General features: G+C 44.5%; 1 protein-coding gene across 1 annotated transcript in view; it reads right to left on the bottom strand.

Moving 5' to 3' along the window:
- MTFP1 (mitochondrial fission process 1) overlaps positions 1-9,459 on the bottom strand; it is a 72,796-nt gene extending 63,337 nt beyond the window's left edge. The window contains exon 1 of the mRNA XM_073630931.1: positions 9,001-9,459. Within this exon, the coding sequence (XP_073487032.1) occupies positions 9,001-9,067 (67 nt within the window). The 5' untranslated portion in view covers positions 9,068-9,459. The remainder of the gene's footprint in view (positions 1-9,000) is intronic.
- Positions 9,460-14,233: the final 4,774 nt, after the last annotated feature.

The raw sequence follows: 14,233 nt of genomic DNA, 5'->3' as shown, positions 1-14,233 counted from the left end.
ACTCTTTCATGTGCTAAGGCTTAGTCCTTTGTCTATACCATTCTGTAGAAACTCTAAGACTGCCACTGAGCTTTGTGTGTTGAAGTTGTTGTCTGTGCACCATCTGTTAAAGCACTTTCATACTTTCTGGTAGATGTTACGTGTCTCAACCTTCCTGCTTTTCAGCTGTGTATCTATTAAATGGCTAGAAAACCATTTTGCTTCCAGCAGCTGCTCCTCAGATACCATGGAGCCAAGTTCCACCTTTCCACTTGGGGGCAGTGTACTGGGCCCTGGGAGAGTAGATCTTCCTGGATTTGTAATAACCAGGGGGTTTCTACGGCGAGTTCTTTGAGCACAGAGAACCACGGTATCCTGGGCCAGTGAGGTGCTATGAGAATTAGTGTTATATTCTCTGTACGTAATTTTCTTATTACTGCTGGTAGCAGTACTGGTGGGGGAAAGGCACAACATTTGTTGAATGCCCACCTCTGTGCTAACACATCTACCCCGAGCGCTCCATCCTCTTTTCAGGGAGAAGAACGCTCTGACTTTTCTGCTTTCTTTTGAAGCAAACAAGTACACCTGAGGTATTCCCCATTTTTGAGTAATCTGTTTGAATACCTCCTGTTTTAGTACCCAAATCGCCTTCTCTCACTTTTTTCCTGCTAAGGAAATCTGCCACTTAGTTTAAATCCCCCTTTAAGTGGACTGCTGACAACGAGAGTATGTTTTCCTCTCCCTAGTTCAAGATTTCCTCTGCTAAAGTCCACAGGGTTCTGCTTCTTGTTCCCCCGTTTGTTTATGTAGGCGATTACCGACGAATTGTTGGACCTGACCTGCAAATGATGTCCTCTCAACTCTTTCTGGAAGGTTTGAAGTGCAAACCATACTGCTTTCAATTCCTTCCAGTTGGATGATCTCATCCTCTCCTCTTTTTCCCAAGTCCCTTGCGTTATCTGAGAGCCTAGATGTGCTCCCCACCTTACGCCGCTTGCGTCTGTGGTTAAGATTTGGGAAATGGGTAGGCTCCACAACCGTCCTTTGTTCACATTTCCTGTTCTCCTCCACCACAAGGTTCTTTTTACCTTTGCTGGTATTAGAACTTTGGTATCTAAGGACTCCTGCTTGTGGTCCCATACCTTTAACAGGAACATCTGCAGTGGCCGAAAATGCAGACCTGCCCATTGTACCGCTGGGATTGCAGACATTAGTAACCCCAGCATTGACATTATCTGCCTTATGGCACATAGTAGATTGGCCTGCATTATGCTCACTTCCCTTTGAATTTTTTCTATTTTCTCCTTGGGTAGTAGCACTCTTTGTTGAGCTGAGTCTATGATATATCCCAGGTATATTATTTGTTGAGTGGGTTGTAGATTGGATTTTTCTGAATTTATCAACCAACCTAGACTTTCTAAGAATGTCTGTGTAATTGAGACTTTCTTGTAATTTCCTGGGCGTTTCTGCAAAAAGGAGAAGGTCGTCTAAATAGGCAATGATGGATATGCCTTCAACTCGTAATGGTGCCAGAGCTTCGGCCAGAATTTTTGTAAAAATTCTGAGTGAGGAGGAAAGGCCAAAGGGTAGAGCTTGAAATTGAAGGTGCATGATTTCCTTTTCTGTTTCTATTGGTAACCTTAGAAACTTCTGACAATTCTGATGTAGCCTCTTTTAAGTCTAGGGAAACCATATAACAGTTTGGGGGCAATAGCGCCTTCACTGAATATATGGAATCCATTCTGAACCTTTTGTAGGTTATGGACACAATTAGGGGTTTGAGGTTGAGGATTGGTCTGACCTTCCCTGAGGTTTTTTGTACTCTGAATATGTGGGAGTAGAAACCCTGCCCTCTTTCTTCCTTTGGTACTTTGGTGATTCCTCCTTGTTCTTTGAGCTCCTTTATGGATCTCATTAACCCTCTGGCCTTTTCCTTGTTTTTTGGAAGTTTGGTGGTGCAGAACCTGTTTGGGGGTGATCTTGAGAACTCTAGATGATACCCTTTTATTGTTATCAAAATAAATCTGTTGGAGGATATTCCTTCCCATTGTGGGAGGAAGGCCCCGTCTTCCTCCCACTGTGACTGCCTTGTCATTTTTTGTTGTGGGTTTGCTCAGGAGGACGAAAAATCGCTCCTCCCTTGCCTTTCCCTCTCTGAACCCAAGGTTTTCTCTGGTTATCCGCCTTGGGTGTTGTAAAGTGGGATCTTGTGTCCCTTCTTTGCCTTTTTTTATTCTGTTGTGGTTGACTCCAAGTTGCTTTGCGTTTCAATGGGAATGCCTTCTTTCTATGTGCTGTACGGTCCAGCACTTTCTCAAACCCTGGCCAGAACAGCAGGTCCCCTGTAAATGGAATCCCGCAGAGTTTGGCTATGAACGCGCAGTCCCCCTGCCATGTCTTTAACCATAGGGCCCTTCTTGTAGAGTTGGCTAGTGCGGAGGATCTGGCTGCCATCCGAACCAGCTCTGCTGAAGCATCTGCGATATACGCGATGCCTCGCAGGAGTGTGGGAAAGGAAGATAGAATCTGCTCTTTTGCCGTTCCTTCTTCAATGTGTGCCTGTATTTGGTTCAACCAGAACTCTACATTCCTAGCCACCAGTGACCGCCATATCTGGCTTCAGGCTGCCCACTGTTGAGTCCCAGCATCTTTGGTAACGCTGCCTGTACTGGGGGAGGAGCAGTCTGAAGCTGCAGTATCAGAAACCCTTCAAAAAAGGTTTTTTGAACTCTCACTCTGCTCTGTGGAATGCTCTTTGTGAGAGACCTAGCCGGGAGAGAGACTTTTGGAGGTGACTGAATGCTAGCCTCTTGAAGATCGATCGTGGGCCCTGGCATTTGGGGGAACGGTGCTCTTTGTAAGCTGTATGCCTGGGGACCCTTGAGGTGGTAGTACTGTGGATTCGGGTCCTGGTCCCCCAGGACACACAGACTCTGGGGAACCTGGATTTGCCATATTAGGAATAGTGGCTGATTCATAATGCTTGGACAAATACTGTTAGGAGATGCTGATGTAAATTCCAGCCACCTGTCTGTTGCCTGCTAGAATGTGTATTTTAAATAAATCTCTAGTATGGGATCTAAGAGTCATTAGATCCCCATTGTTGTTTGTGTTAATTAACTCTGCTATTGTGATAATGTTGATTGGGTTTTCTGAGCTACAAGATGGCCAGTCTGGCCTAAAGGTCATGTATGAGTCATCTAGGCTGTCTAAAGGGATTAGTTAATTAGCTCATGTTAATTAGGTTACAGCTGTATTGTTAGAGTAATATGAGCAGGTCTGCACCTCCTCTTTTACTGTATAAAAGACTGTATTCCTGTCAATAAAGAGAGATTCCTGGTTGAACTTACATACAGCCTGCCTGGTGTTTGTTCTGAGCTACACAACTGGATTAGAACAGCACATAGCTGTAGTTCTAGTCCCGGAGCAACGGATGACCGAACCATCAGATGTTGCGATCTGCAGTCTGATCCTATAGCAGCAGAGGAGTGTCAGGAGAGTGGAACCGAGCGAGCAGGGGCTCGTTACACTCTTGTACTAATTTACTAATACATTCTTTACATAATGCTTTCCCCCAGGAACCTCTAAGGGTAGTTTTACAAGAAGGGCACCTCCTTTTTTGAATTATGAGGGGCCCTGGTTTTGTCTGTTTTCTGAAAAGACATAAAAAAAAAAAACCCCACAAAATTAATACTTAGCACCCTCCCCTGCAATTGCAGGAGTGCAGCATCTTCATATGGGCTTGCCTCACTAGGGGCCCTATGAACCACCCTCTGACACTAGAGGGTCCTTTACCTACCCCCCCTTTTTCCATCCCACATTGCTAAGGGAAGCGAGGGGTGGGTTCAGGCCAGGGAAGTTTGCCCTAGGTTCCCATTACCTTCACATGGCTGGAGCTGGTCTCTGCTGGAGCAGTTTGGTCTGATCCCTCTGCGTCCGCCATTGTAGTATCACCTCCGGAGCCTCTGCTGTCTCTACAGCATGTACGGCTCCTCTCCAGCCCATGCCTGGCTCCTTTTCATAGTTCGCGGCCGGAAGCTGCGAACCCAGAAGTGCACTCCCCTTCGGCCGGACATGACGTCACCCGCCACAGGCCGTGCAGTCCCAATACCCGGCGTGGTTTGTATTGCTGCTACCACACGCTGCTGAGGGTACGGGACTGCTGGACCTGCACTTCATCCCACCGCGCTCGGTGCTGAAAAGGTGCCCCCCCGACCTCCACCTGCGCTCAGGGATGTGGGGGTGACAACAAGAAAAAAGAAATCGCCATAGCTGGGTCCCGGAAACTGCACAACAAATGCTTCTCTGGTTTGTCCAAGGAGTCTCTACTCCTCTTTTAGGACATGCTGCCTGAGCTCTCTGGCTCTCCTGGCTTGGCTCCAGTGGTGTCTCCCCTCTGGAGGAAACACAATTAACTGAGGAGCCAGCAGGTGGCTGTCCTGAAAGACGATTAGGGGGAAAAACGTTTTGCCTATAGTTCCACTTTAAGCATCCAATATTTCCCTGTATGTCGAGTTCCCAGTTCTCCGCTGCAGTTCAATCTGTCAGTGCCGATGTCACTACAAGACACATGCTGAAGATTCTTCAGCCACTGTAGCTCTGCAAGAGAATAAAGATAGGACTCGCTGCCTCTGCCAGACTAATGTGTATTATTGATTTTTACTTGCAAGGATCTTTTTATTTTAACATTTTGGCAGCAAGAGAGTGGAATTAATGGTTCTTTCAGGACACCACTCTGATCAGCAGGGGGATCCATAAACAGATCTGCTGCTGAAGAGGAGCCAAACAAAACAGATGTCACTTTTGTGCCATCCGCATCTGGTCATTTTTATTTCCTCCAACTTGTGACCAGAGGCAAACTGACCCATGTTAGGTTTTTGGGCAGGTGGATGTAAATGGGCATGGACCCATGTCCAATCTGTCATGTTGAGGTCCAAAAGAAAAAAAACACATTTTTATTATATATATATATATATATATATATATATATATATATATATATATATATATATATATATATATATTATAGTGGAAATTAACAATTAATCGTAATTTTATTGATCCAACAAAATTCTTTTGATTGGTACTCACCTCTCTGCCGGCCTCCGGGTCTTCAGGGAGTTCCATCGGAGATCCGGTGACGTCACAGGACTCCTCCCCCCTTCCCCAAGTGCCTCCGTCTGCTAACGAAGAGAAGGGGGAGAAGTCTGGTGACATCGATGTCCGTGAAATCATAAATTGAGGAAGACCGATCCTAACGATTTGATTGATCTCACTGGTCAAAGTATTAACAAAGATAAACATCTATGTAAATCCTGAACTTGGCTATGAAAACCAACATATCTGAGGGCATCAGAAACATTTATGGATGAGGGCACTTTTTTTTTCCAAAGAATTGACACTTTGCTGTCTCAGCAGGTGATGGATGTCTCTGGCTCTCAATCGGTCCCCCTGATGCACAACGGTGCTATTTAAATAGACTGTAGGGTGACGCTGTAGCCCCGCTGAGGAAATTCTGATTGAATGTAATGTGTACGGGAGGAGGAGCTATGCATGACATCAGCTAATAGTAGTTGGATCTGTATGTGCGTTATAATTAATCGAAATTAGTTGACAAAAAAAAAAAAAAATAAATTAAAAAAGAAATCGATTAATTAAACACGAAAATTTTAATCAGTAACAGCCTATATATTCCCCCCCCCCCCCCCCATTTTTTGCTTTCGGACCTAGAGGTAACTGGATTTAAACAGACACATCACGTGTCTGTTTACATTTACCTGCTGGGCTTCTGATCAAACAGTTGGATCTGATTGGACCTCTGTTGTGACAGGCAGTGTTCATTTTGACATCAAATTTCGATTTTGTTTTAGTTCTAGTCTTTTGACTAAAATGTCATTTTAGTCATATTTTAGTCTTTTAACTAAAATGTAATTTTAGTTTGTCGTATTTTAGTAATCTGAATGGTTTTAGCTATATTCTAGTCAAACTAAAATTAACCACTTGCCGACCGCCTAACGACGATATACGTCGGCAGAATGGCACGGGCAGGCAGAATCACCTATATATACACGTGATCTGCCTCCCGCGAGCGGGGGGTCCGATTGGACCTCCCCCCGGTGCCCGAGGCGGTCGGCTTGTGACTGTGAGCAATGAGAGGTGAGGGGGAGACCATCCATTCGTGGCCCCCCCCTCGCGATCGCTCCCAGCCAATGAGAATCTTCCTTTGCTGCTGTATGCTAAACAGCAAAGGAAGTGATGTCATTTCTCCTCAGCTCGGTACTTTCCGTTCCGGCGCCGAGGAGAGAAGACATCACTGTGAGTGTAAAACACACACACTCAGTAGAACATGCCAGGCACACATTACACCCCCGATCACCCCCCCCCGTCACACTGACACCAAGCAGTTTTTTTTTTTTTTATTACTGCATGGTGTCAGTTTGTGACAGTTACTGTGGTAGGACAGTTACTGTTAGCCCCCTTTAGGTCTAGGGTACCCCCCTAACAACGATTTAACCCCTTGATCACCCCCGTCACCAGTGTTGCTAAGCGATCATTTTTCTGATCGCTGTATTAGTGTCGCTGGTGACGCTAGTTAGGGAGGTAAATATTTAGGTTCGCCGTCAGCGTTTTATAGCGTCAGGGACCCCTATATACTATCTAATAAATGTTTTAACCCCTTGATTGCCCCCTAGTTAACCCTTTCACCACTGATCACCGTATAAGTGTTACGGGTGACGCTGGTTAGTTCGTTTATTTTTTATAGTGTCAGGGCACCCGCTGTTTATTACCGAATAAAGGTTTAGCCCCCTGATCGCCCGGCGGTGATATGCGTCGCCCCAGGCAGCGTCAGATTAGCGCCAGTACCGCTAACACCCACGCACGCAGCATACGCCTCCCTTAGTGGTATAGTATCTGAATGGATCGATATCTGATCCGATCAGATCTATACTAGCGTCCCCAGCAGTTTAGGGTTCCAAAAAACGCAGTGTTAGCGGGATCAGCCCAGATACCTGCTAGCACCTGCGTTTTGCCCCTCCGCCCGGCCCAGCCCAGCCCACCCAAATGCAGTATCGATCAACCACTGTCACTTACAAAACACTAAACGCATAACTGCAGCGTTCGCAGAGTCAGGCCTGATCCCTGCGATCGCTAATTTTTTTTAGTAGCATTCTGGTGAACTGGCAAGCACCAGCCCCAGGCAGCGTCAGGTTAGCGCCAGTACCGCTAACACCCACGCACTCACTGTACACCTCCCTTAGTGGTATAATATCTGATCGGATCAATATCTGATCTGATCTATACTAGCGTCCCCAGCTTTTTAGGGTTCCCAAAAACGCAGTGTTAGCGGGATCAGCCCAGATACCTGCTAGCACCTGCGTTTTGCCCCTCCGCCCGGCCCAGCCCAGCCCACCCAAGTGCAGTATCGATCGATCACTGTCACTTACAAAACACTAAACGCATAACTGCAGCGTTTGCAGAGTCAGGCCTGATCCCTGCAATCGCTAACAGTTTTTTTGGTAGCGTTTTGGTGAACTGGCAAGCACCAGCGGCCTAGTATACCCCGGTCGTAGTCAAACCAGCACTGCAGTAACACTTGGTGACGTGGCGAGTCCCATAAGTGCAGTTCAAGCTGGTGAGGTGGCAAGCACAAGTAGTGTCCCGCTGCCACCAAGAAGACAAACAGGCCCGTCGTGCCCATAATGTCCTTCCTGCTGCATTCGCCAATCCTAATTGGGACCCACCACTTCTGCAGCGCCCGTACTGCGTACTGAGTATTTTGCAGACCTCACTTTTTGTCACAAAATTTTTTTCTCTTGTCCTTCATTTTCAAAAACAAATGAGAGCTGCAAAATACTCACAATGCCTCTCCGCAAATAGCTTGGGGTGTCTACTTTCCAAAATGGGGTCATTTGAGGGGGGTTTATGCCATCTGGGCATTTTATGGGCTTCAAAACTGATAGGTAGTGAGGAGTAAAATCAAAAATTTACACCCTTAGAAATCCTGAAGGCGGTGATTGGTTTTCGGGGCCCCGTACGCGGCTAGGCTCCCAAAAAGTCCCACACATGTGGTATCCCCGTACTCAGGAGAAGCAGCTGAATATATTTTTGGGTGCAATTCCACATATGCCCATGGCATGTTTGAGCAATATATCATTTAGTGACAACTTTTTGTAATTTTTTTTTTTTTTTGTCATTATTCAATCACTTGGGACAAAAAAAAAAAAAATGAATATTCAATGGGCTCAACATGCCTCTCAGCAATTTCCTTGGGGCGTCTACTTTCCAAAATGGGGTCATTTGGGGGGGGGGGGGGGGTTTGTACTGCCCTGCCATTTTAGCACCTCAAGAAATGACATAGGCAGTCATAAACTAAAAGCTGTGTAAATTCCAGAAAATGTACCCTAGTTTGTAGACGCTATAACTTTTGCGCAAACCAATAAATATACGCTTATTGACATTTTTTTTACCAAAGACATGTGGCCGAATACATTTTGGCCTAAATGTATGACTAAAATTGAGTTTATTAGATTTTTTTTTATAACAAAAAGTAGAAAATATCATTTTTTTTCAAAATTTTCGGTCTTTTTTCGTTTATAGCGCAAAAAAAAAAAAAAACAGCAGAGGTGATCAAATACCATCAAAAGAAAGCTCTATTTGTGAGAAGAAAAGGACACAAATTTTGTTTGGGTACAGCATTGCATGACCGCGCAATTAGCAGTTAAAGCGACGCAGTGCCAAATTGGAAAAAGTGCTCTGGTCATTAAGGGGGTAAATCCTTCCGGGGCTGAAGTGGTTAACAGTGGTGACAGGAGCCCAAGTCAGTAAAGTACACCAATAAAAGCTGAAAGTGAAGAGAGTAGAGTAGAATACTTTGCTGTCACATATATGGATTCCTGGTGACATGCTCTCTTTCAGCCCACTGTGAAGGTCATTAGAAGTGACAATAAAGTCATTAAGGAGGAAGCAGTGTGGCTCTGTGCTAGAAGTGTGCATCGAATGTGCCCAGCAGCAGTCACTTACCCATGTACCTGACCCACGTGTCCCTGTAGAGGTCAGGCTGTGCACTCTCCTGGGGATGGGGAGCCATGCCTGCTGACCAGGAAGTCAGCAGTAGTCTTGTTTGGGGTAGAACAGTCAGGGAGAGTCACACAAGATAAGAACACACACACACACAGGTATTAGCACTGCCTCCTCACACACACTGAGGCGAGGCTATGGGACAGACTGCTAACTTTGCCCTCAGCACCGCTAGACAAGCAACATCCACTCTACAGCGGCTGCGCCATGCCAGTCCAGCGCCTCTCTCTCTCTCTCCACTGCATTACATACAACGAAAGAGACACATAAAAGGGTTATGTGGTAAAGTCACGGCTTGTGACAGTCATGTTGTCTGCAGCAATGTCAGCGAGGCTTGGACGTGGCTGCCCGTTATATAACAGCCCAGCAGCCGCTCTGTGGAAGCGATACATGACAAGAGATGCTCACACAGCTCTCTGCGCTCCGGGCTCAACACTAATATTGTTAGACGGTCCCAGGCACGTTCTGTCCGAGATCGTCCAATGAATGGACACGGGCGGGGTCATGTGACTTCCTCTACAGAGAGCGCCCACTTTAACCTTTTCACTGCTCTCCACTGTGGCTAGACCATTTTGGCAATTTTTCAGTTCTGTTTTTTTTTTTTTTTCCCCCAAAAAGTTTGCAAAAGACCACCTCGGACAATTCAATTTCTGAAAGCACAAGACCAGTACAATAAAAAGAAGCTGCTACTAATATTGTATGTCCTGTGATAGTTGCACAAATGTATAGCAAATATGATATTTTCAGTAAAGGCTCGGTCCACACTGCCGCAACCGGAAAGTCACGCAACGTATATGCGAGCGACTTTGCCAGGCGATTTTCTTGCAACTTGAGTACTACTTTGATGCGACTTTAGATGTAATGTCAGATCCAAATCACATCAATACAGATGAGGATCTGACTTGGAGGCAACTTCCATAAACCCCTTCCCGCCCGCGCAATAGCCAAAAGACAACTACAGTGTGGGCCTACTTTACCAGGAGGGCATCCATGGATATCCTCCCGTGATCGCTGAGTCCTTTAGGCTCAGCTGATCACAGAGCAGGGTAAAGGACCAATCACATCAGCCCTCTACCATGTGATCAGCTGTGCCCAATGACATCTGATCACAGATGTAAATACAAACCGGTTATTGGTTTTCATTTCCTCCTGCAGCATGAAGAGGGGAGAAGAGAATCAATAACAAACTTGTGCTAAAGGGACATCTACACTGATTATCAGTGCTGTCCCAACAGTGACCACTAGTGCTGCCAATCAGTGCCTCCTCATCATTGTCACTTACCAGTGTCGCCTACCAGTGCTCATTAGTGCCACCTATCAGTGCCCAACAGCGCAGCCTCATCAGCACACATCAGTGGAGAAAAATTACCTGTTTGCGAAATTTTATAATAAACTATGAAAAATGTTTCAAAATGTTCGGTCTTTTTTCATTTGTTTAGCAAAAATTAAAAAGACTCAGTGGTAATTAAATACCACAAACAGAAAGCTCTATTTGTGTGAAAAAAGTGATATAAATGTCATATGGGTACAGTGTTGCATGACTGCGCAATTGCCATTTAAAGTGCAACAGTGCTGAAATTGACCTGGGCAGGAAGGGGGTAAATGTGCCCAGTAGATAAGTGGTTAAGGTCTATGGGCACAAGTCAGATAGAAGTCCCCTTAAATAGTACAGGAACCTTTTCTAAAGTCGGAGTGACTGCAGTAGTGCTAATTAAGACAGCTCTTATTGACTAACATGGGATTTCACATGTCATGAGACTTAGGAGATCCCAAGTCATGGCAGTGTGAATCGAGCCTTAAAAATACACATTATAAGTGCTCGCAAACGTAACAAAACATACACAATTCCTTCTAAATATAAAGGCTAAAACTGTAGTGAGTTAATAAAAAATTCTTTGTCAGTTTTAAATTGCGCCTTTTTGCAAAATGGTGAAAATCGAAGGTACATAAAACCTGGAAGTTGGCTTATCACCTATGTATTGTGCTAACGCCCAATCACCATGCTATGTGTGTGCTGAATTGGTGTGCGTTTTGATAAAATGATGCAGGCTAACATTTTATTGTGATGCAGTATGTTACAATGTGTTGCAACACACTGCTGCACATACAATTAAAGTTCGGCCTCACTGCAATGCAAACATCACAGTCACTGCATTTGTTCTCCCCCTTCTGCTGCCTTTGCGCAGGTGGGAAAAACAGGGCTCAGCCACGCATTTTTACCTCCCCCACAAGCACACGTTTAAACAAGGCCATAGAGCTGTTTTTTTATTGCTGCTACACAGGCTGAATTCACACTATGTGCGGTGACCGACCTTTTACTGCATTGTAAAATTCCGGTCACCCCAAGGACACACAGAAAAATATTGTTTTCTGTGTGTCCCATTCACACGGCAATGTAGCCATGCTGCTTTCTATCGCAGGGCACCGTAGACCACTTGTCACTGTACAGCAGTGCAGCTCATCACGCGATCATCAGTGATATACAGCCGGTTCAGCAGGAAACAGCCAAGATTCGAATCATGTATGGGCAGGCTGAATGTACCCAAGTTGATTGATCAACCAACTTAGGTACTAGCAGTCTGTCGAATTTCACGTGCAACTATTGCATGCAACTCTCTTTAATTTCGGTAGCAGACAGGAAGTCCTGCTGCCAAACACAGCGCAGCTTATTGTATGTAGCTAATGCTACCAATTTGCGTGTTAGCAAAAATCATGTCATCCTGGTATGTACAAGTCTTTAACTGCTTCCTTCCCACAATATGTATATTACCATGTCCCCTTTTAGAGTCACCAGCCAACAACTTGTGTGGCCGATGAATCCCACTGATGATTGGGAACCAAGCAGAGTGGTTCCTGATCATGTGACTGCAATGACAGCTATGAGATGCCATTAGAGCCTGAACTAGAACTAACCATGGATCTTCTGTGGATGTAAGCTGCCTCAAATCATTCTGTCTGCCTGTATTTATCAGCATTGAGGACATCATTGATCTTGACCAAATCTCCAACTTCATTTGCAGAAATGCAGCCCCAAACTTACAAAGAACCTCCACCATGGTTCACTGTTGCCTGCAAACACTCATTATTGTATAACTCTTCAGCCCTTCAGCAAACAAACTGCCTCCTGCTATAGCCAAGTATTTCAAATCAGTCCAGAACGCCTAATGCCATTTTTCTGCACCCCAGTTCCTATGTTTTTATGCATAGTTCAGTTGCTTAGCCTTGTTTCTATGTCGGAGGTATGGCTTTTTGGCCTCCATTATTCCATGAAGACCAAATCTGGCCAGACTTCTCCGGACAATAGATGGGTGTACCTGGGTCCCACCGGTTTCCACCAGTACTGTTCTGATGGCACTGCTAGGCATCTTCTGATGTTGAAGGTAAGTAAGCACGATGTCTCTTTCATCTGCTGCATTAAATTTCCTTGGCTGACCACTGCGTCTACGGTCCTCAATGTTGCCCAATCACTGGTCACCTTAATGCTGAGAAATACAAGCAGATACTTAGCCATGATACCATATCATCGGGGAGGCGAGTGATTGGCCCCAAATTTATTCTGCCGCAGGACCACGACCCCAAACATACAGCCAATGTCATTAAGAACTATCCTCTGCTTAAAGAACAAGCAGCCCTGGAAATCATGGTTTGGCCCCCACAGAGCCCTGATCTCAATGTCACTTAGTCTGTCTGAGATTACATGAAGAGACAGAAGGATTTGAGGCTGCCTACTTCGACAGAAGATCTGTGGTTAGTTGTCCAAGATGTTTGGGACAACCTCCAGTTTTCTTCAAATACTGTGCACTGTGTACTGTTGGGCAGATTTACTAAAACTGGTGCATCTAATAGAATTTATGCTGGTTTGGATCCAAATGGTAGTCTGACCAAATATTGATTTGATTTAGATTTTTCATCTATTTGCTCACTTTGCATCTTGTGAATTGAAATAAACAATTAAAATATATCTTTTTTCCTAAAAACTAAAATATATATTTTTGAAAACTTTTGCCTGAAAGTTATCTGTGGAGAGGATTCTCTCCTCCTCTGGGCAGCCTGCCAAGTCTGATAAGAAGATACATTGTATCTTTTCAGGTTTTTATCAATGAGCTGAACTCTGTGTGTAGAAGTTCTCAGTTTAACCATTTAAAGACTAAATCTTTTCTGACACTTGTTGCTTACAAGTAAAAATCCTGTATTTTCTGCTAGAAAATCACTTAGAACCCCCAAACATTATATATATATATATATTTTTTAGCAGAGACCCTAGGGAATAAAATAGCGGTTGTTGCAATATTTTATGTCACATGGTATTTGCGCATCGGTCTTTCAAACGCATTTTTTAAAAAAAAAATACACTAATGAAATAAAAAAAAAAAAAAAAAAAGCAGTAATGTTAGCCCATTTTTTTTTCGTCCAAAAGTTTTGATTACCTGTTTTTGTGTATTCAATATTTAAGATATCGTTAATTTTTTTTTTAATCTAAATTATACATACAAGTGAACTGATTGAAGGTTTGTTTTGTTTAATAAATGTTTAAATGTAAAAAATTTTCTGTATTACTTAAGGCTGCTTTCACACTGGAGCGGGCATGTGTTGACGGTAAAACGCTGTTAGTTTTAGCGGTGCTTTACCGTCATTTTAGCGGCGCTATTCGGCTGCTAGCGGGGCGCTTATAACCCAGCTAGCGGCCTAAGAAGGGGTTAAATGCGCCCCTGAAGCGCTGCTGCCAAAACGCTTTGCAGGCGCTTCGGCAGCGGTGCGCATTCATTTCAATGGGCAGGAGTGGTGAAGGAGCGGTATACACCGCTCCAAAGATGCCGCTTGCAGGACTTTTTTTAAACATCCTGCCAGCGCATCGCCTCAGTGTGAAAGCACTTGAGCTTTCACACTGAGACTGTAGGGGAGCCGTTTTACAGGCGCTATTTTTAGCCCAAAAGCGCCTGAAAAACGCCCCAGTGTGAAAGGGGTCTAACTGTTAGATTTTCTGAGATGAAGGGAAAAAAAAGAAAAAAAAAATCGGCCTAATATATCGGCCCAAAAAAATCGGCATCATATATCGGCCATCGGCCACTGCGATTTCTAAATATCGGCATCGGCCAGAGAAAAATCCATATCGGTCGACCTCTACTGTATATATAGAGTGTATACGTGTTGTCTTAAAAAAAAAATAACAAAGACA

The sequence above is a fragment of the Aquarana catesbeiana genome, linkage group LG01, assembly GCF_042186555.1.
Source record: "Aquarana catesbeiana isolate 2022-GZ linkage group LG01, ASM4218655v1, whole genome shotgun sequence".
Classification (NCBI taxonomy): Eukaryota; Metazoa; Chordata; class Amphibia; order Anura; family Ranidae; genus Aquarana; species Aquarana catesbeiana.
This window is presented reverse-complemented; position numbering and strand designations above follow the sequence as displayed.